Consider the following 21,184-nt stretch of genomic DNA (forward strand, 5'->3'; position numbering starts at 1 on the left):
ACCAAACAGCAACAATGTTTCATAGAGTTGTAAGGATTCAATGAGTTAACATTTGTGAAAATGCTTAGTACCAGGTACTCATTCAAAAAATAATGACTGAAATGAAGGGCCTAAGTTTATCAATGAAGAAGTGATAGCATAAGATCTATGTTTTTATAATACCTTTCCAAAAGTAACTGCCTTTAACATGATATTTATTGCACCACCATAAGTCATTTATCTGATAACTAAACTAACTGTGTATGGTAAATTACTGCTATAGATTTAGACTCATGGCGACCTCATGTGTGCTACAAAGTAGAACTGCACCACTGGGTTTTCTTGGCTGTAATATGCAATTGTTAAGCACTCAGCTGCTAACCAAAAGGTCTGTGGTTCGAACCAACCAGTCACTCCAAGGGAAAAAGATAGGGCAGTCTGCTTCCACAGATTGCAGCCTTAGAAACACCGTGGGGCAGTTCTACTCTGTCCTGTAGGGTCGCTTTAAGTTAGGATCAACTCAACAGCAATAGGTTTGGTTTGGTTTTTGGTTAATGTTTACAAAAGCAGACCACTAGGCCATTTCTTCCATGGTGCTGTTGGGTGGGCTCGAACCACCAACCTTTTGGTTACCAACTGCGTGCAAATGGTTTACACCACCCAGGGACTTTAGATGGTAAATTAGGTACTGGAAACATCAAAAGGGCCACATTAACCCTATCCAGGAAACATATCATGACAACTCTATCTAGATAAGATACCACATGTAAGTACACTGACAGGGTGCTTCATATGCGATGCCCTAGAGTCTACATATAGTATCCAGCTCTGCTTAGTTTATCTAAGACACAGGAACAATCTTTATATGTAGACAATTCCTAAGAGCATTTTTTGTTATTATCTGTATATCAAATTTCCGATTACATTAGCTTTAACTATTATTAAATTCAATAAAACAAGGTAGGGATTGGCAGCTTTTCGAAACTCAGATAAGCTATAAATTCAATGAAATTCATCTGCTACTATTAGGTGCTGCCTATACTTAGGCACACATGGACGTACACACATACACACACAAACATTGTAGGCACCGCACTGGTTGCTGAGCCTGGAGAAATGACGAGAATCTAGATTCTGGCCACCCAAAGTCTCTGGAGATGGAGAATGATTTAAAATCAAGATAAGAAAAAGTAAATTGGAGGTAATTCTTCTAAGTGGTAGTGATGAGGGTCTCTGAAAGCAAGAACTGGTTCACGTGCCTAGAAATTATTAGCCTGTATTCCTGGGACAAAGTCTACCAAAGCATCCAGGAGAGGAACATTTTTCAATACCTCAACATCTTCCAGATACTCAATATCTGCAGTGCAGTATCCATCCTTCATTCCTCTTTTTAGAACTCTAAACCGCTTTCCGCCAACTGTATCAACCACAGACCTTCCATCAGGTAAGAAATGCACATTTCTAATTTGTAGCATACAACCATAGTCTGCAAAACTAAATGAAAAACCTTGATTAGTATTAAACTTCAAGTACAGGTATGCAAATTTTTAATGATAGTCAAAGAAACGTTCCAATATAAATAAGATATCTAAGTACGCAAAAACCATACCTCTTTTGTGCGTCACTGACACACATCCCAAACTGTTTCGTTCCAGTCTGTATACTTCTTCGAATCATTAATCTGTATCTTGGCTCAAATACGTGAAGAGGGCAAGGCACAGTGGGATAGGCCATAGTGCAAACAAATATCGGAACATTCTTGGTCAAGCTAAGGAAGGAAAAGCTTCATCATTACACGATAAAACATATAACAAAATGAGTGAAGTTTACAAGAGTCATGAATTAATGTAAAACAAAAAAAAATTAGTTCTAAATAAGGAGATTTTTTATTTTTGGCGAGAACAAGACCACTTTCTTTAAACTAATGCTAACACAATATTAACACTAAAAATCCATCTGTGATCCTCTTAATTCATGAGTGAACCTGAATTTGGACATACCAGGGCTTCACACAGAGCCTCGTATCTTTATGAGTCAAAGATCTCTTGATTATAATATTTCTATATTAAAAACCTGTTTAAAATATTTGTAGCGCACAAGGTTAAGTATCTTTTTCTATGAATCTTTTATTTACTCTTAGATTACAATAAGAAAAAAAAGTTCTCACCGTAGACAAAAAACAAATAATTAGAAATTCGCAGGCATTAAAAAGATTTTCAAATGCACTGTTGAAAAACATAATTCAAAGAGATAATGTTTTTTCAGATAACTGAAATGACATAATATTTTTCATTATCAGATTGGCAAAGGTTGCAAAGAATGATAAAGGTAACGTCCGGCTTTGGCAAAGGTGGGGGCACAGTTTGAAACAGTACAACTCTGCTATAAAAATACTTGGTTCCATGCATTAAAAACTTTAAAGAATGTATATATCTTTTGAAACAACAGATTTGTTTTTAAACAATAATTCTACAAGTACTATAAGAATGTTCACTGTAGCACTGTGTATAGTGCCAATACTTAGAAGCAAAAAGAGAGAACTAATGAAATAAATTACGGCATATCCACAAAAAGGAGCCCTGGTGGCACAGTGGTTACAGCAATCGACTGCTAACCGAAAGGTTGGTGGTTTGAAACCACCAGCGGATCCACAGGAGAAAAGTGTGGCAGTCTGCTTCCGTAGAGATTTAGCATCCTGGAAACCCTGTGGGTTCACAACGAGTCAGAATCTACTCGAAGGCAGTGGGTTTTTTATATCCATAAAATGGAATACTTTGTTTCCATTAAAAAATGATGTTTTTCCAATATTAACTTGGAAAAAAATGTATAGTAATGAGAAAAAAGTCTACAGAATAGTACAATAATATAATCCCATCTTTGTTTACAATATAATTATATATATTAAAGGCTAGAAGTCACATATGCCAGTATCCCAAGGGGGACTCCCTTTGCATTGTAGGATTATGGCTTTTTTTCCCCCCTGTTCATCTATATTTTCTAGCTTTCCTCCAAGATGACCTTAAATTACTTACGTAAAAGTAATGTTTAATAAAAACATGTTTAAAAATACAAGTGCTAGTTTCTCTATCTTTTTAAGAGTGTACTCTACCACCTTTAAGTCTTTTTAAGAGTGTACTCTACCACCTTTAAGTCCTCTTAGCAGCAGCATGTACCATTAGACCCCGGTGTTACCTCATACTGACTCAGGTTTGCATCTTCCTAACACCAACTTCATCCTGCTACCAACATTTTCATTAACTGAAGGTTTGAAATCCCATTCTCCCCTTCCAACTTCAGCCTCAGGCTTCAAGGTCCGACGCCCCTCCACTCTCTACTTGGCTAAAGTCCCCTGCCCATCCAGGCCCTTTATCCTCACCTGTCTGCCACGTTACATGAGGTTGCTCACATCACTATTTCCAGCTCCACCTCTCTGTTTCCAATTCTGCTGCCTGATATCACTGCAGGAAATTCCTCCCCCACGGAAATAAAATACTGCTTCAGCCCAGGGAGCTAAATCAATAATTCCCTATGGACCAGTCTGGGTGTTACTAAATGAAGGTTAAAAAACTCTGTCGGTTGACGACATGGGAAATGGACCAATCCGTCCTAAAAACGTGCCTCTGACGAGACTGAAGGGAACTAAAGATCAGGTCCAGGTTGTGAGAAGGTCTCCTCTATTTTAAAGGGTGGTCGTTCATAATTTGATCATGTTAATTTTTAGAAGGAACTTACTGTGATAGCTCAGCAGTTTCTTCATCATATATCTTTTTTCTCTCAGACAGCTCACCAGGCAGGTACTTCACTATTAATTCTTCCAACAGCTGAGTGACACAGTACTTCCTATCTGCTAGATACTAAAAGACAATATTATTTTACAATCCAGTCATTTTTTTTCCTCCTACAGTATAAAGCGACAAAACAATTGAGCTGAAATATTAAAGCCTTTACTATATATGTATACAGTCAATTCTGAATTGTTTTCGCTAGTAAGGGGAAACATTACGACGGACGGCGCTCATCAGGTAAACCTCTCTGGGACTTTGCTCAAGAGCATTACAGATACAACTGGTTGCGACATGAGCCAAGCAATCCTTTATTAGCAGCAATTAGCCCTGCCCCTGCCATCTCCCACACCAAAGGCCGATTTCCATCTGATAGCACTTGGGCACCTGAAACTACCATCCTAGTTGCGAAACAAAAGTTAGATAAGAACGTAATATATTTTGCCTTATTTAAGTAAAGTAAAGCTGTTCTCTTTTCTTTGTTCCCAACGTCAATGGCAAACTCTTCTGATCATTTTTCTTGCATATTTTCTTCCCATGACCACTGTTGCTCCGCCGTCACTTAAACCCTTATGTCAAGAGTTTGCTCTGCCTACAGGATCCACTCCCCCTGCTCTAAACCAAATGGCACCTCTGCACCGCTCCCTGAAAGCTCTTTGTCAAGCGCTGTCCTCATGCCTTTGTGCCGTTCTTTGTTCCAACTGCTAAAAGCCACCAGCCTCAGCCCTGTCTATTTGTCTGTCCTTTAAAGTCTGGCTCAAATTTCACCTTTTCCATAAAGCCTTCCTTAATTATTTTTCCAGCTCCCTAAAGGGCCACAGGGAGCCCTGGTGGCACAGTGGTTAAGAACTGGGCTGCTAACCAAAGGGTCAGCAGTTTGAATCCACCAGCTGCTCCTTGGAAAGCCTACGGGACGGTTCTACTCTGTCCTATAGAGTCACTCTGAGTCAGAATTGACTTGAAGGCAACAGGTTTTGGAGCCCTGGTGGTGCAGTGGTTAAGGGCCCGGCTGCTAACCAAAAGGTTGAAAATTCAAATCCACCAGCCACTCCTTGGAAACCCTATGGGGCAGTGCTACTCTGTCTCATACGTTCACTGTGAGTCGGAATCAACTCGACAGCAACGGGTTTGGTAAAGTGTCAGGGTATTTGCCGTTTGTGCCACAAAAACGGCACTCACCGTACCATGCGCTGAATTATATGGACATGGATACGTCACAGCCCTGCAACCCAACTGCAAATTGCTTAGGGCCGGGGCCAGGTCAGAGCATGTGCACAGAACTCTGGGCAAGAGAAATGCCGTAAGTATTAATAAAACTGGTGAGGAAAAGCTCTTGAGAAGCTATCACAGGACAAGATCAAGAGAAGCCATCCTTTAATCTGTAGAATGGGCAAAAGTAAGGGCTTGTCATTGTCCAGTGAAGAACAGATCAGGAACTGGGAGAGGTAGGGAATTTGTCTAAAGGAGTGTTTTTCAAACTTTAGCATGAATCAGAGTTTATTAAGATACAGACTACTGAGGTCCACCCCCTAAGTTCTGCTTTAGTGGGTCTGAAGAGGGGTCTGATAATATGCATTTCCGACAAGTTCCCAGGTGACAGATACTGCTGGCCAGGGGAACGCGCTGTGAGAACCACTGGGCTATGGAGTGGAGAGGGTGCCCTTGAGCAGATAATCTGCATACAGATAACTTGAGTTTTTGTTTTTTTTTTTATAAAATTTGTCAAATTACAGACATTAAAAAAGCAGTCCACATTTTCTTTTAAAGTAATAAAGGTGTTTTAAAATTAATACCCATGTGTTAAATAGGGAGAAACAGAGCCTTTTACATGGCTGATGGGAATTAAATTTGTGCATTTGTGGGGAAGGGAGCAGGCAACTTGGCAATTGGTTTTAAGAGTCCTGTAAATACAAGGCCTTTGATCCAGGAATGCACTTCCCAGGAATTTATGCTAAGGAAATGGTCAAAGACAGATCTGTCGTTAATTTAAAATGATGTTCATTAAGGCACTGTATATTAAAAAAAGAGATCAAAGCAACTCACATACCCAAAAGGAAGGCAATGTTAAATCACTGGAATGTTATGCAGCTGTGATAATGATGTTTTTAAGATACATTTCAATGAAAAATTGAGAAAAATAAAATAAGTAGAAAATGTATAAAACTATGTAGAGCATACCAATTTTATTTTTAAAGTTATATATATTTATATTTTTACAAATTATACTACAGTAAAACCTGGGAAACCCGGAACCTGTGTAAGGCAGAAACCTGTCAGAGAAGGAAAACTCAAATATTTTCCACGAAAATGAGCGACAGAAAAGTGGTACGGCTGCACCCCGTCAAAGGTGGAAAGCTTGCAAGATCCAGAAAAACAAGGCAGTCCCATCTAGTTCTGGCTCTCACAGGTTTCACTGTGTCTCGTGTGTTTTCAAAGTTGGGACACAGGATAAACTTATTTTTAAACAGTGTATTAGTTATATTTTCAAATAATATGCTTAATATATTTTTCTTCAAACTCCAAACATTTTTAAGGTGACATAGCTTTAAATTTAAAGCAATGGATCTGTTAATCTGGAAAAAAAAAAGCATAATAAATATATTAAAACCCATTGCTGTCGAGTCAATTTCAACTCATAGTGACCCCACAGGACAGAGTGGAACTGCCCCTATAGAGTTTCCAAGGAGCGCCCAGTGGATTCGAACTGCTGACCTTTTGGTTAGCAGCCATAGCACTTAACCACCATGCCACCAGGGTTTGCAGTAGATATATTAGAGAACATCTAAAATGTCTGAAATACAGTAAAAATAGCATGATCAGAGTACTTCACCTAAAACGCTGATCACATTAGTCAAAAATATAAGAAAAAACCTTTCTAAGAGTAAGTTTATCTTATATTTCCTAACTTTGTAAACATTCTGTAAATGGTTTTACGTTTCACAAATTATAAGACACTAAATGTAACAGTCCACACAGGCTAATATAATATCCACACGGAAGGGTTTTCTATATAGAAAAAACTTCATGCATATTCAATAATAAAATGGGTTTACTAGTTTTTTATTCATATTTGGAAGATATTTTTTCTCTTCAAACAACCCTGTCATCACTTTCCCTAGCCAAGGCTACCTCTGCAGTTTCCGCTCAGAACGGTAAGGATTTAGCTTCACTCTAGCTGATCCCAGTTGCTCAAGCATGATGGATAGGCTGCTGTCCTCCTATCAGTTACAGATCTCTATCTGTATACCCCCCTCAGATCTACACAGTTTCCTCTTATAGGTTATCAAGACCCATCATCACTATGCCTCCCTCTCTTCTGCCCAGCCTACCATGTTCTAAACTGTCCTGTCCCATGTGATAGCTGCCAGCCACATATGGCTGCTTAAATTTAATTAAAAATTAAATACAACTTAAAATACAGTTCCTCAAGTCACCCTAGCCACATTCCAAGTGTTTCACAGCCACTCCTGGCTAGAGGCTACCATATTGGACAGCAGAGATACAGAACATTTCTATTAATGCAGAAAGCTCTATTGGATAGCACTGGTCTAGAAACTAAAGGGGATGAAACAGGCCTCAAATCAGGGCTCTTACTGGAGTGGGGTGCAGGTGGGCCATGGCACTTGGGTATCCCCAATACCATCATCATTAAAATTGAAGGTATTCCTGACCAGGGATCTGAGCATACCCCACCTTTTTTAAACAAAGTACAAGAGGCTTGGTCTCCAGAACTTCTCTTTTTTCCCCAACCCCTCCTCTCTCTGTTTTCTACAACCCTAGCACATGAGTAATAAAATATTATCCTTCTTTGTCACTTGGTGTATATAATGCAATTCATTTTAAACATGATAATGGCTGTTTCCATGACTGAGTAGAAATCAAACCATGCTGCCAAATTTAAGAGCAATAAGCAGATGCATACACAAATATTTACCTCTTTTAAGCTTTCCTTGCAAAGTGGGCAATACGGTGTGTGGTCTAAACAACGCTCAAGACAATTCTTACAGAATGAATGTCCACAAGGGGTTGTCACTGGCTCAAAAAACAACCTGAGATCAACCAAAATACACGTTAGTTTTTACATCAAACTACCAGTTGGAAACATGTGAACAAACTAATAATGGAACCGTAACGTTAGATCGGAACCAGCTCGACGGCACCTAACAACAAGGACAAAGAAGGAGGGCCCAGCAGACAGGATAGGATGGAATGGGCAGTGATAAATGCAGTTACACCCTCCTGAACTTCTTAAAAGTTTTCTATCAATAGAGGTGCCCTGCCAAGGGCTTAGAGCCGTGCTAACTAACATGACAGTTACTGGTTACCTGAAATGTAGCTAGTCAAACTGAGAGATGTGCACTCAGTATGTGTAAAATGCACACCAGGATTCAAAGACTTGGTACGAAATACATAACGTAAAATATATCATTACTAAGAGCCTTACTGGAAACCCTGGTGACGTAGTAGTTAAGTGCTACGGCTGCTAACCAGAGGGTTGGCAGTTCGAATCCAACAGGCGCTCCTTGGAAACTCTATGGGGCAGTCCTACTCTGGCCTATAGGGTTGCTATGAGTCAGGATCGACTCGACGGCACTTGGTTTGGTTTTGGGTTTAATAGCCTCACTATATAAAATTCACTGACAAGAATAATTTAATAAATATCATAGCAAATCCTAAATAATAATCCTTAATATTATACAGCAAAACCTGTGAAAGCCGGAACCCATGTAAGGTGGAAAACTCCAAATATTTTCCAATAAATGAAGTGACAGACAGGAGCCCTGGTGGCACAGTGGTTAAGAGCTTGGCTACTAGCCAAAAGGTCAGCTGTTCGCATCCACCAGCCACTCTTTGGAAACCCTATTCGGCAGTTCTACTCTGTCCTGTAGGGTCTCTAGGAGTCGGAATTGATGAGACAGCAACAGGTCTGGATTGACAGAAAAGCGGTCAAAGGTGGAAAAGTTGCGAGACTCATAAAAACAAAGCCGTCCTGTGGAGTTCCAGCTCTCACAGGTTTCACTGTGTATAAAATTCAAACAACGCGTAAAAATGAGTTCTTACTTACATTACAATTATTTCCTGATGCTTCTGAATCCTAGAAATACTGTTAGATGTATAATATATGTTAGGAATCGCCTGGTCTAATCGCCTCACCTCTGAAGTTCAGAGGCAAAGGACAGTCTCAGGGTCATTCCTCGTCACCGCCAGGTGAGCTTGGTAAACACAGGGTCTCCTGGCCCTTCACGCAATGTTCCTCTGACTCTACCAACCACATTTCATGTAGTGGAAAGTGATCTTGTAAAATCTGCAGTCTAAGTAGTCTGCACAATGGAAATCCCTATCCCGTATTACTTAAAAATGATTTTATGGTTAAAATACATAAACAAGATGGAACCATATACATACATACATACAGTAGGTAATTTTCTTACCTACAGATCTAAGCTTAATACCTACAGCTTTTATAAACCAAAAAAAAAAAAAAAAGCCCAAACCTGTTGCCATCAAGTTAATTCTGACTTATAGCAACCCTATACGACAGAGTAGAACTGCCCCAGAGGGTTTCCAAGGAGCGGCTGGTGGATTTGAACTGCCGGCCTTTTGGTCAGCAGGCAAGCTCATAACCACTGTGCCACCTGGTACTATAATAGCTTTTACGGTACTTCACAATTTCCCAGATTCTTTCTATACCTGAGCCATTAGATTCTCACAACTCTGTGATATGGGCTACGCAAATGCTGACCCCATTTTCAAGATAAGGAAAACCGAGGTTCAGAGAGAATGTAATTTACCCAAGGTGTGAAAGGGCAGACCCAGGACTAAAATTCATATCTTTTTGATTTTTTAGTCCAGTATTCTATTATGTTACATTGCCTATTATTGCCTTTATCGTTGTATTTTATTGACATTAATATAAAATATGCACCTTTTATAAAATTTTATATACTTACCTCATGCAGAGAGAGCACTCAAAATCTGAGACGTCTATTAATTCTTCCGGGATGTCACCACAAACGAAGGATAACGTGCAGACTTCACCAGGCGGTTCTATTAAAACAAACAGTATTTTCTTCATTAGGAAAAAATGAACTGTCATTCTGAGTAAATGAATGTATTTTATACAGAAACACAGGGAAACGTTTACCTCCTTGTTTTTTAAGCTTATTTCTCCCATCTTCGTTTACGATCACATCCTGTTCTAAAAGAGACAGCTTTCTCTTCAGCAGAGCACCTTTTTCTTGAACTGAGAGTAACGGTTCTGAAGAAACTCTTTTTAGACCATCCTCTCTGACAGGCATTTCTGGTGAATTGATAGCCTGTGCGGACTGTGCACGGTTTAAGCTTCCTTTGACAGGTTCTGAAGCCACCTCGGGAGCTGGTTCACTCTACAAGGCACAATCGACAAAAGTGTGTGTCTTCGTTGTGTGCCATGGAGTCCATTCTGACTCACGGTGACCCTACCCTTTAAATAACAGAATATTGTTCTCACCAGGAACCAAACTGAAGTCAAATTTTAATGCCTTATTGTGTTCATTTTAATAGCCCTACGCTTTAATTCTAAAACTCTGGCAAGTTAATGGTTTTACCAGCACCTACACAGCACCAGCTATCAAGCTGACTTATAACGAGCCTTAAGCAATTATGTTAATACAGTTGTCCCTACCCTGAGAAAGCTAAAATAAACACAATGTTCTATAAATTCTAAGAGACTGAAAGTGTTCTGCCATTCAGGTGACCTAAAATTGTGACTAATGAGCAAATATTTTACACAAAAGTTTGTACTGTAAAATAAAAGGCTACCGTTGAAATTATATTAAGACAATGCTAAATAGGTTAAAGGAATCCCTGGGTGGGGCAAATGGTTAATGCACTCGGCTGCTGACCAAAAGGCTGGAAGTTCGAGTCCACTCACAGACACCTTGGAATAAAGGCCTGGCGATCTACTTCCAAAAATCGGCCACTGAAAACCCTATGGAGCACAGCTCTACCCTGACACACGTGAGGTCGCCAGGAGCCTGAACCAACTCCATGGTAACTGAATAAACAGGTTAAAAACCCAAGTTCCAGGACAGGTAGTCCCCGACTTATGACAGGGTTCCATTCCAATGACTCTGGTGTCAGTTCTGATGTAAATCAAATACCTTATTTTTTTTGTTTTTTAAGTTTTCATTATTTTACTACCTTGCATTACCAGTATATTTACAAGTCATAACACTGAACATCTGTGAGTGAACACCTGAGAATGGAAGCATCAGCAAATTACACGTTGCAACACCGTATGTAGTACAAATTACTAACAACGAGATGCACAAAAAAAAAAAGGCAAAAAAACAAAAAGACAGTCATAAGTGCTGTTCACGATAACTCAAACACGTCTTCGGTCGGGGACTACCTGTACATGAAATCAGGAAAGTGAACACCTTGATTTGTAAAGAAATAGGTATGCTACACCCATGACCATCTCTTCTCACCCCTTACCTGCTCTGGGCTAAGCTCACCAGCAGAACGCGATTCCTCCATCACTGACGGGAAACCAAAAGCTTTGTTTTTAGTAGATGGGAATGAACTCCAGGAAGACTCCTTCAGGCCTTCTTTTACATTTTCAGGGGATAGTAAGTCACACAAAATCTGTAAGAGAAATATTATAAAAATAATATATTTGGTTCAGGATAACAATCTAAATTTACCTAATATTTAAGAATTTTTAGAAAGGTTGTAGTAGACATTATTTTTCATGGGCGAGGGAAGAACAGGTTAGGTAATACAATAAATAGAACTAAATGCCAGACCGAAGAAAAAAATCTTGAAAAACTAGACTCGCCATGCTGGTTGCCAGAGAAGCAAGAGAGAGAGACCACCAGGCTCCAGAAAGACAGATCACCTCAAGAAAACGACTTAAACTTTGAATGGAAGGCAAAGGAATAGCTGATTGGCAGCCTGAGAAGGTGCCCAAGGTAAAGGGTGACCTTTCAATATGATGACTGTAAAAAAAAAAAAAAAAGCTCTTCAGAGAAGCAGACAATATTTACCTCTGTCAAATAAGTCATGGTTTACACCAACTGTATATTGGTTGTACTTAGACTTGTTTATGTGAACTAAAGAACCTGGGCCTCTAAAAATCTTTAGAATTCCCTGTATTTACACTGAATTTAGCTCTTCACTGAACAACCAGCATGATGGGGCAGTCAATCGAACCCAGTACTTGACCAGGAGGCTAAAGGGCACCTGCCTTCATAACAGCGGCTAAACATGGAGACAGCTACAGCACGAAAATTTCTGGGTGCTTATAGCAGGAATAGGAGCCCTGGTGGTGCAGTGGTTAAGAGCTCAGCTACTAACCAAAAGGTCAGCAGTTCGAATCCACCAGCCACTCCTTGGAAACCCTATTGGGCAGTTCTCCTCTGTCCTATAAGGTCACTATGAGGAGGACTTGACTCTACAGCAACGAGTTTGGTTTGGGTTTTTTTAATTAGGAATACACCTAAAACTTTGAGAAAAAAAAAGAGAGTATATTAAGATGGGGGAGAACCTGGTTAGAAGGAAATGTGAGGATTTCTAATTTGTTTGGTTGTCCAATATGCTGTACTTATATGTACAGCAGGGCATTTTTTAAAACGTAAATTTGGAGATTTATTTTTTTCATTTGATCTATCGCTCAAATACACAAAACGTGGAATAATTCATAATTCAATGCAAGGAAATAAATTCAATGTAAGTAAAGGTGTGCATTCATTCCTATTACGTGTTCAATCAGTACCCATCAATGAACAAAGATTTAAAATCTGTATAAGTTTTTACATTTTCTCTGGTTAAAAAAAAAAAAAAGTATTAAATACACACCTACCCTATCACCCAGCAACTCTGTCCTATAGGGTCAAAACCCAAAAACCAAACCCAGTGCCGTCGATTCGATTCCAATTCATAGCGACCCTATAGGGTCACTCTTTGGGAAAATCTACTGTAATACAAACTGAATGCCCTAGTCACGATGTTCTTCTCTTCACCCTTGAAACATGCCACGTTATTTATCACCTTCATAGAACTGCCGTGTGGGGTTTCCAAGGAGTGGCTGGTAGATTTGAACTGCTGACCTTTTGGTTAGCAGCCGTAGCTCTTAACCACTGTGCCACCAGGGCTCCCCAAAGACACTAGTCATCCAGATATTCTATGAATAGGTCTGAGAAAAGCTGGGTGCTATTTTCAGGATGGCATATAAAAACATGGAGAAACCTATTTAACCTGGTCTAACCCAATGTTTCCTAAAGTCCTAAGACCAGAGAGCCTTCCCCTCTCCCCTTGTTTTATTAACACCTATTACCCACACCACAGAACAAACTCTGGAAAGTAATGTATGCAGTGGTGAGAAAAAATAAGGTTAAATAAGTTAACTGGGGCAATACCATTGGCCACCACGGAAAGCAAGCAAAGTTTTCACTCGAAGTAAAAGGTAAAAGGCTGGCCAATGACGATTCCTGAGCAGGAATATCACGACAGCAATGTTTCCTTAAGGACATCTAGTCTGGCTCAGACTGAAAAAACTAGTAGAGAGCTTCCAAATTTTACTAAGTAAAACTGTTGCATTTAAATATCTGTGAATGAAGTGTTTTGAGTTCAGAAGAATTCAAGACGCTAAATATATGAAACTAAACCTCACATGTCAGATTGCTACTAGGTTGGATTTATGCACTTCTCATGCTTTCCTGATTGGCATTTGTAAAAAGACCTGTGTCTCAGCCCTGCCTTGAACTGTCAAGAGTTTGTCCACAGGTTACCTTTTCTACTTCCAGCTTTGCGGCTGCAAAGTCTTCATCCAGAGCTAAGCACTGAAGGAACAGTTGTAAGGCATCCCCCAAAAAGCCAGCATCGAGGAGTACTTTCCCTTTCCTGAAGTAGACCTTTAACAAAAGCATGGAAACAAAACCTTTACCAGTAGAACTGTTTTGAAAAAATCAATATCAAGTAAAGAAAAAAGATGATCTGCTCAGAAATGCTCATTTTGAAACCTGGAATGACTCTGAGGGGCCCAAAGCTATGAAAGGTATATACTCGCACTGACCTCAAGGCCCAGGCAATGACTAAGCCAAAGTTCCACAGCAAGTCAGAGCTTGGAAAAGACCAGAAATACCATATTGCCTCATTTTTAAGATATCATTGGTTGAAAGATTATTGATTCAATAACAGCTGTTTGGGGGGAAAGGAAATATGTAAAACGTATGCTGACTTTAAGACACATCAAGATTAAAGAAACATTAAAATGTAAAAAACCATTCATCTTAGAATCAAGGCAATATGGTAAATGCCTCCCAGATTATTAGGGTACATGAGTGTTATTTTTTAAGCAAAGTACTTACAGCTAGGACAGTTTTCATCTTTAAATCTCTGTAGCCTATCTTTTATTTTTCTCCTTCCTGACATGAGTTCAGCTATAACAAAAACTGCCACCCTACTTATCATCTTTGGTAAACCTGACATTCCATTTGTGAGTCAGTCCACTAGCCTGAAACAAAGTATCAACTGGGAAGCCTTCCCTGGGCCTTGCTCCTGTGATTAGAATGCAATAGGTTTTATAAGTATTAGTGTTAAATAGTAACAGAGGACTCTAAGAATGTTCTAGTCAAACACAATTCTTTTTTTTTTTTTAGCTACCTTACAAATGGCTGGAAAAAACCACATTCCAAATACATCACTTCGGTCCAAAGGATTCCTTCCTTTTTTCAACGTCTTCCAAGTTTTAAAGTTATCCACACAGACTATCTGCTCTCTTACTCTCAGTATATATGTGCTTGGTACTAACCAGTCATGCCATCATGGGATTGATTTTCTTTATTAATGTGTAACTTTTAGAGCACCGTTATGTTGTCCTCTAAGGCAGTTTTGAAAGGAAAAAAGAAATGTCAAAGAAAAGAGTAACTTTTCCCTCGAAGGGCATATATGGAGATGGAGAAAGGGACTACTTTCCCTTTGCAATTTGATAAAAAGAAAAATTAATAAGCTGGTTGTTAATTAAGAGGCTTAAATGTCTCAAGTCTTCTTTAAAACCATGTGAGCAAGGCAACCTCCTTTCCCCCATCTGCTGTAGCAAAGCACTGCCTTATCACCCAATTCCCATGACGAAGCCTCAATTTTCCAGCCTCAAGGGTCTCTTCTCTTTCCACTAAAGAGCCTCCTTGATCAAAGAAATCCAATTTGGATCCAGCTTTACAATATGGCAAGTTGTTATTTCTTTGCTATCAACATAAAAATTTTGTCTAATAAGTCTCTACTTTTTTTTTCCTGTTCTTTGAATTCAGTTTGTTCTTATGAAACAAAAGACTTCTTATAATTAAAAAAAATTGTCAAGAGACATTCATCCACTCAAAACACTGAGCCTAGATTTCTAGAACTCCATATATTTACAGAGTTAACCAATCCATTTTGCTAAAACATACCCATCATAGAACGCATGTTTCCTATAGTTGAAATTTTAAGGTTTATTCAAGTTCAAAATAGTCATCTTACCTCAGGCCAGTTTGGCAGTTGAGAGAGAACTGCGTTTAAATCTTCCATTGCTGCTTTAAACTCTTGGAGACCAGCATATGATTCCGCTCTGTAAACTTTCAGAGTCAGGTCGCTGGGCTCTGAAATAGATATTTTATAATCATTTTATTATTAAAAAAAAATTACTATATCATTCACAAAATAGATCAGACTAGATTGAGAAATGACTTCATGATCCGAGTCAAAACCCACCACACTAATGGTCATAAACCAAGTACGGTGTAGGTGCGACCCATTTTACCTGTTGACTCTGTGACCCTGATACTCCCCAGCATGTTTTCTACTTTTCAAAATGGGCGATTGAAAGTTTGACATAGCTAATGCCATGATGAACCTGTAAGTTCTCCTTCCTCTGCCTCCTCCTCCTTCACATACCTTTGTTAATGACTTTGTTTCGATCTAATGTTAATGATTTTGTTCTTTGTTTTGATCTGATGCAAATAACGTTGTTTTGTTCTGTCCAACCACCTGTGACTTACACTTCCCCCACAGGGAAATCTGAGCCCAGGTGTGTGATCTGTGTATCTTTAGCCTGATAAAGAGATGTCTAGCATGTATCTTTTTAGTCTGATAAGCAGTCTTTTGTCACTCTCCAGTAAAGAAAATAACTCCTCCGGCCATGTCATCTGCAGGCTACAAAGACACTTCTAACCCTTGTAAAAATTCTATATGAGCTCTATTGTAAAACTGCTCTTTGGGACTCCACAGAGACAGCCTGTGTTGCTGTCGGGTTTCTGATGGTGTACACATCTCCTAAATAAACTTTCTCACACTTTCTGACTTGGAGAAGTTGGAGAACGTTTCATTGGCTCGACTGCTCCTGGGCACAAACCCTAATCTGGCAACAACTGTTATCCGTAAGTTATTAGTATATCAAATCATTGTGAGGAGATTGTGTAAACACTCTTTAGTGGAGCAAATTATTTTTTAAGAATACTGGAAATATTTTTATAATATGAATAATCATCCTTAAGAAAACTTGTTTTCTTAAAATAGGGCATTCTATAAAAATTTAAAAGGCATATGTCTTAGATGTCGATTGAGTTTGCCTTTTTATAGTAATCTTATTTACACCCTAGTTTCTAAATCCTCATTTATGAAACAACCATATGTGTAACTACTGCACATGGGATTCCCGGAGTGACTGGGAACTGAACAAGGCTTGAGGGTATTCAGTAATTCTGATTCTGAAGGAAACAGGCTGGTAACAGTCAGCCTTTAAGAGGTCAAAATTTTAATTTCTGTCACTAGCAAGAATGGTGTTTTAAAAAAAAAGACCCATTGCTATAGAGTCGATTCTGACTCTTAGCGACCCTGTAGGACAGAGTAGAGCTGCCCCATAGGGTTTCCAAGGGGCGCCTGTGGATTTGAACTGCCGACCTTTTGGTTAGCAGCCATGGTTCTTAACCACTATTCCACCAAGGATTCCAAGAATGGTATTGGGCCACCTCAAATTAAAAGAGATTTCATTTCACTATTTCTGAGGAAAAAGGCTTTGTTCCTACGTCTCTACTTGAAAAACCAAATATTATCATGCTGCATTCAGGATTTCAGACACTTAGCTTGTTCACCTGTGATACTATAATTAATTACTGTAGTAGATTTAAATAGATTCTGAAGCTGAAGTCTAAGCAAGATATATTTAACTTTATCTATAGACAATATATAGTACAGTGGTTAAGAGTTACGGCTGCTAACTGAAAGTCGGCAGTTCGAATCCACCAGTCACACCTGGGAAACCGAATCGACTCAACAGCAATGGGTTTTTTATAAGCAATATTAACTTGACTTTTTAAAAAGTTACTCATCTTCGAAACCTTCAAAACATGTAAGATAAGGCAGACTGAATTTCTAGGTATACTGCTAAAAAAGTTATTCACCGGGAGAAGGGCATAAAGATCCATAATGCCTCTTTAAAAATGTGTTTTTAAAGAGGCATTATGTTTAAAAATGTGTTTTTAAAGAGACAGAAAGGGCCACATGAACCAGAGACCTACATCATCCTGAGACCAGAAGAACTAGTTGGTGCCCGGCCACAATCGATGATTGCCCTGACAGGGAGGACAGCAGAGGACCCCTGAGGGAGCAGGAGATCAGTGGGATACAGACCCCAAATTCTCATAAAAAGACCAGACTTAATGGTCTGACTGAGACTAGAGGAATCCCAGCGGCCATGGTCCCCAGACCTTCTGTTGGCACAGGACAGGAACCATTCCCAAAGACAACTCATCAGACATGAAAGGGACTGGTCAGCGGGTGGGAGAGAGACGCTGATGAAGAGTGAGCTAATTATATCAGGTGGACACTTGAGATTGTGTTGGCAACTCTTGTCTGGAGGGGGGATGGGAAGATAGAGAGAGAGGGAAGCTGGCAAAATTGTCAAGAAAGGAGAGACTGAAAGGGCTGACTCAAGAAGGGGAGAGCAAGTGGGAGTAGGGAGTGAGATGTATGTAAACTTATATGTGACAGACTGATTGGATTTGTAAACGTTCACTTGAAGCTTAATAAAAGTTAATAAAAAAAAAAAAAACGCCTCGGAAGTCCCCTATTCTAGTTTTTAAATGATTGTTTTCCTCTATAGATAACTCACTTTAACAATTAGACAGGCTTTTTCCAGTTGCTGGTACATGAGAATTGGAATTATATTGTTCCTTCAAATCTGCACCAATACAAAATTCTAAAGAATGAGATTAGTATTTCATGAAAATATTTCTACTTACTTCCTAAATGAAAAAGACAAGTCTAGAGCACTTTTCCTTACAATGCCTTTGTTTCCTAAAGCAATATAATTGGAAGCCATTATTTCTGAACAAAAATGCTCAATATAATCAAGTAAGCAATAACTAAGGGTCCTAGCAAAATCTGGAGTCCCTAAGTGGTGCAAAAGACTAAATGCTCTACTACCCGCCAAAAGGTTGGTGGCTCGAACCCACCCAGAAAAAAAGAGGCACCCTGGAAATCTGCTTCCAAAATGTCACTGTAGGTTTTCAAAAGTATTTTACATTATCCCTGTCTTCAAGGAGCTTACAATCTAGTTATAAAAAGGCTTTACTGTGAAGCAGCACCATGCAATACTGACTCCGCAGGTACTAGCGGAGTTCAGAAGACAGTGGGGTGTCCTGAAAGAGAATCAGCATCTAAAACCCCCAGCTGTAAAGGACTGCAGCCCAGGATAGGCAGGAGTGCTTTTCAATAGCGTCCTTGAGATAAGAGATTTGGATCCCACGCCTCCAGCAATATAGAGGCAGGCTACAGCAGGAGCCTACCCCATTCTCAGATCCCTCACTTGTTTTATAAAACCTTCATCCCCACCGCTTCACACTTGACTCAACACAACTGCAGAATATCACATTCTTTTCTTCAAGCCTTCACTGCTCAAGCTTTTCGCAGGTTCTTAAGAACGCCACTGAGGGAAGTGACTGAAAGGGCTCCGTCTTTGAAAACTCCAGTCAACCTATACAATTTCTCCACCCTGACCAAAGCAGAAAAGATTGGTGTTCTTCTCTCAATTACAATATAGGAGTTAATACTCAGGGTATTGGAACCCTGCCCACCTAAAGGGGGTCCTAAGAAGTTAGTGTGTATTGGGGCAAGAGGAGGTATACTCTAAGAACAGATGACAAGAAGGCCATATTTTAACTCTTTCTCCTTGCAGGTATTTATGGAGAATTTCAAATGTTAATGGAATAATTTTTTAATGGGATAGTTCTTCATGGAATAATTTTAAACTACTAATAGAAAAAAATTTTTTGATGAGTTTAAACTTCCAATGCTTAAAAAAAAGATTAAGGCTACCCCACTTATTTACTTAAAATCTTCCTTACTTCTAAAAAAAAAGAACCAAAATGGACTGGTTTTTAATATGACATGTATAATAAATTACAGCCCTTTGAATAATCAAAGCACACAAAGTCTGCCCTCTGAGTAAACTTTAGACAACTGTGAAAAAGAGCAATCAGCCCTGACTGTGTCATTTACTGGTCTGGAAGGTTGAAAAATTATTTACTGTGCATGCTGTCCCAGCCTCTCCACCTGGGCTTGCAGATACACCTGTGGACAAGTCACCTCACTGTGCCCACCGTCAGAGCAGGATCCTCACTCCGCTCCTGGAGACACCTGTACCAGCTGCTGTCGAGTTGACTTCTACTCATGGTGACCCTATGGACCACAGTAGATCTGTGATCCATGGGGTTTTCAGCAAGCTGGCTTTTCAGAAGTAGATTGCCAGGCCCTTCTTCTGAGGTGCCCATGGGTGGATTAAAACCTCTTTCAGTTAGCAGACCAGCATTTCACCACTTGTCCCACTCAGGCCTGGAGATATTTTTTTAAAAAACCCCAAACCCATTGCCATCGAGTCGACAGCAACTCATAGTGACCCTACAGGGCAGGGCAGAGCTACCCCATAGGGTTTCCAAGGAGTGGCTGGTGGATTCAAACTGCCTACCTTTTGGTTAGCAGCTGAGCTCTTAACCACTGTGCTACTAGGGCTCTAGAGGTATCCATAGTCAGGCTCACAAATGCTAGCACATTATTAGCTTCTAATTTGTTGAAAAAGTGAAAGAATATAAAGAAAGGATTGTATGGGGTTAAAAAATTAAATTACGTATAATGATTTGTGGTACTTCATCATGCGCCCTCACGCCGAGTCACTTAGTATCTGTGGTCTCGTTTCGCTGTTCACCCCACTCAGGGACACGTCTGCTTTTTTTTTGTCAGAATTTAACTCCCAGATCTTTATCTTCAGTCCTGATTTTTCACCCGAACTTCAGATTCATCCCATTTCCAACTGCCTGCTGTACTTCTCAAACTCAGCATGTTCCCCACAAAAAAACAAAGCGCCTTTTCACTGTATTCTCTCTTAGTGACACCACCGACTTCGCAAATCAGAATCCTCCTTTGTCAGTTTTACCTCCTGTACTTCTCAACTCTGCCTCTTTTCGAGTCCTACTGCTAACAGCCCTAATTCAGCCTTCCAGAACTTTTCTTCAGGCTATCCATCAGTCCTCATTTCCCCAACCCCAGATAACACCCTACCTATGTCCTTACCATTCACAAGATAAAGTATGTAGTATTAATACAACGTATACGTTTCTCCGTGCCTGGCTCCCACCCAGCCTTCCTTCCAATCATTATCAACCTCCCACTTTAAGTTCTAGTAATGCCCAGTGCTCATCCTGCCCCGTTTATACCAGTCTTTTCCATGCCTCCATATCTTGCTCGTAGAGTTCCCTCTTTGTCATACTGGTCTTTATTCTTCTTACTTTCCCTTTGTCTGGACTTTTTCTTGTCCAGTTAAGACTCAGCTCACCAATCTCCTCTTCAAGATGCTCTCCTTTGAGTCTCCCTCCTACTCAGCGTATCACAGGGGTCATCAGCATGAATCTTGAAGTCAGACTGCCTGGCTCCACATTCTGGATCTTCTACTTACTAGCCGTGACCTGGAGTAAAATACTAAGTACCTCTGTATCTCAGTTTCCTCAACCGTATTTTTTTTTTCTTAACACATCACTTACTATGTACTGTTCTAAATGCTTTACAAATTCACTTCTCTTCAGAACAATCTTATGTGAGTGCAACTAGTATTTCCCATGTCTGTACGTAAGGAAACTGAGTACAGACAATTTAAGTAATGTGCCCAAGATCATACAGCTAGTAAGTGGTGGAGCCAATATTCTAGCTTTGGCAGTCTGGCCCCACAGTTCTTAACGTTTACCACTATGCTACGTTTAACAGTAGCTACCTCACAGGGTTGCTCAAGAGAATGAGATAACATACGCATGGCCTAGAACAGAGCTTGGCACATAGTTGTCCTTGTTAGGTGTTGTCAAATCGGTTCTGACTCATAGCCACCCTGTGTACAACAGAATGAAACACTGCCCGGTCCT

At 39.7% G+C, this 21,184-nt stretch overlaps 1 protein-coding gene across 1 annotated transcript in view; it reads right to left on the reverse strand.

Moving 5' to 3' along the window:
• LONRF1 (LON peptidase N-terminal domain and ring finger 1) overlaps positions 1 to 21,184 on the reverse strand; it is a 39,461-nt gene that overhangs the window by 9,421 nt on the left and 8,856 nt on the right. Inside the window, exons 2-10 of the mRNA XM_064272845.1 lie at positions 15,261 to 15,379; positions 13,535 to 13,657; positions 11,241 to 11,390; positions 9,907 to 10,147; positions 9,713 to 9,809; positions 7,696 to 7,810; positions 3,712 to 3,833; positions 1,589 to 1,747; positions 1,311 to 1,473 (exon numbers count right to left, since the gene is read on the reverse strand). Coding sequence (XP_064128915.1) covers positions 1,311 to 1,473; positions 1,589 to 1,747; positions 3,712 to 3,833; positions 7,696 to 7,810; positions 9,713 to 9,809; positions 9,907 to 10,147; positions 11,241 to 11,390; positions 13,535 to 13,657; positions 15,261 to 15,379 — 1,289 coding nt within the window. The remainder of the gene's footprint in view (positions 1 to 1,310; positions 1,474 to 1,588; positions 1,748 to 3,711; positions 3,834 to 7,695; positions 7,811 to 9,712; positions 9,810 to 9,906; positions 10,148 to 11,240; positions 11,391 to 13,534; positions 13,658 to 15,260; positions 15,380 to 21,184) is intronic.

This window comes from Loxodonta africana, chromosome 19, assembly GCF_030014295.1.
Source record: "Loxodonta africana isolate mLoxAfr1 chromosome 19, mLoxAfr1.hap2, whole genome shotgun sequence".
In the NCBI taxonomy this organism is placed as follows: domain Eukaryota; kingdom Metazoa; phylum Chordata; class Mammalia; order Proboscidea; family Elephantidae; genus Loxodonta; species Loxodonta africana.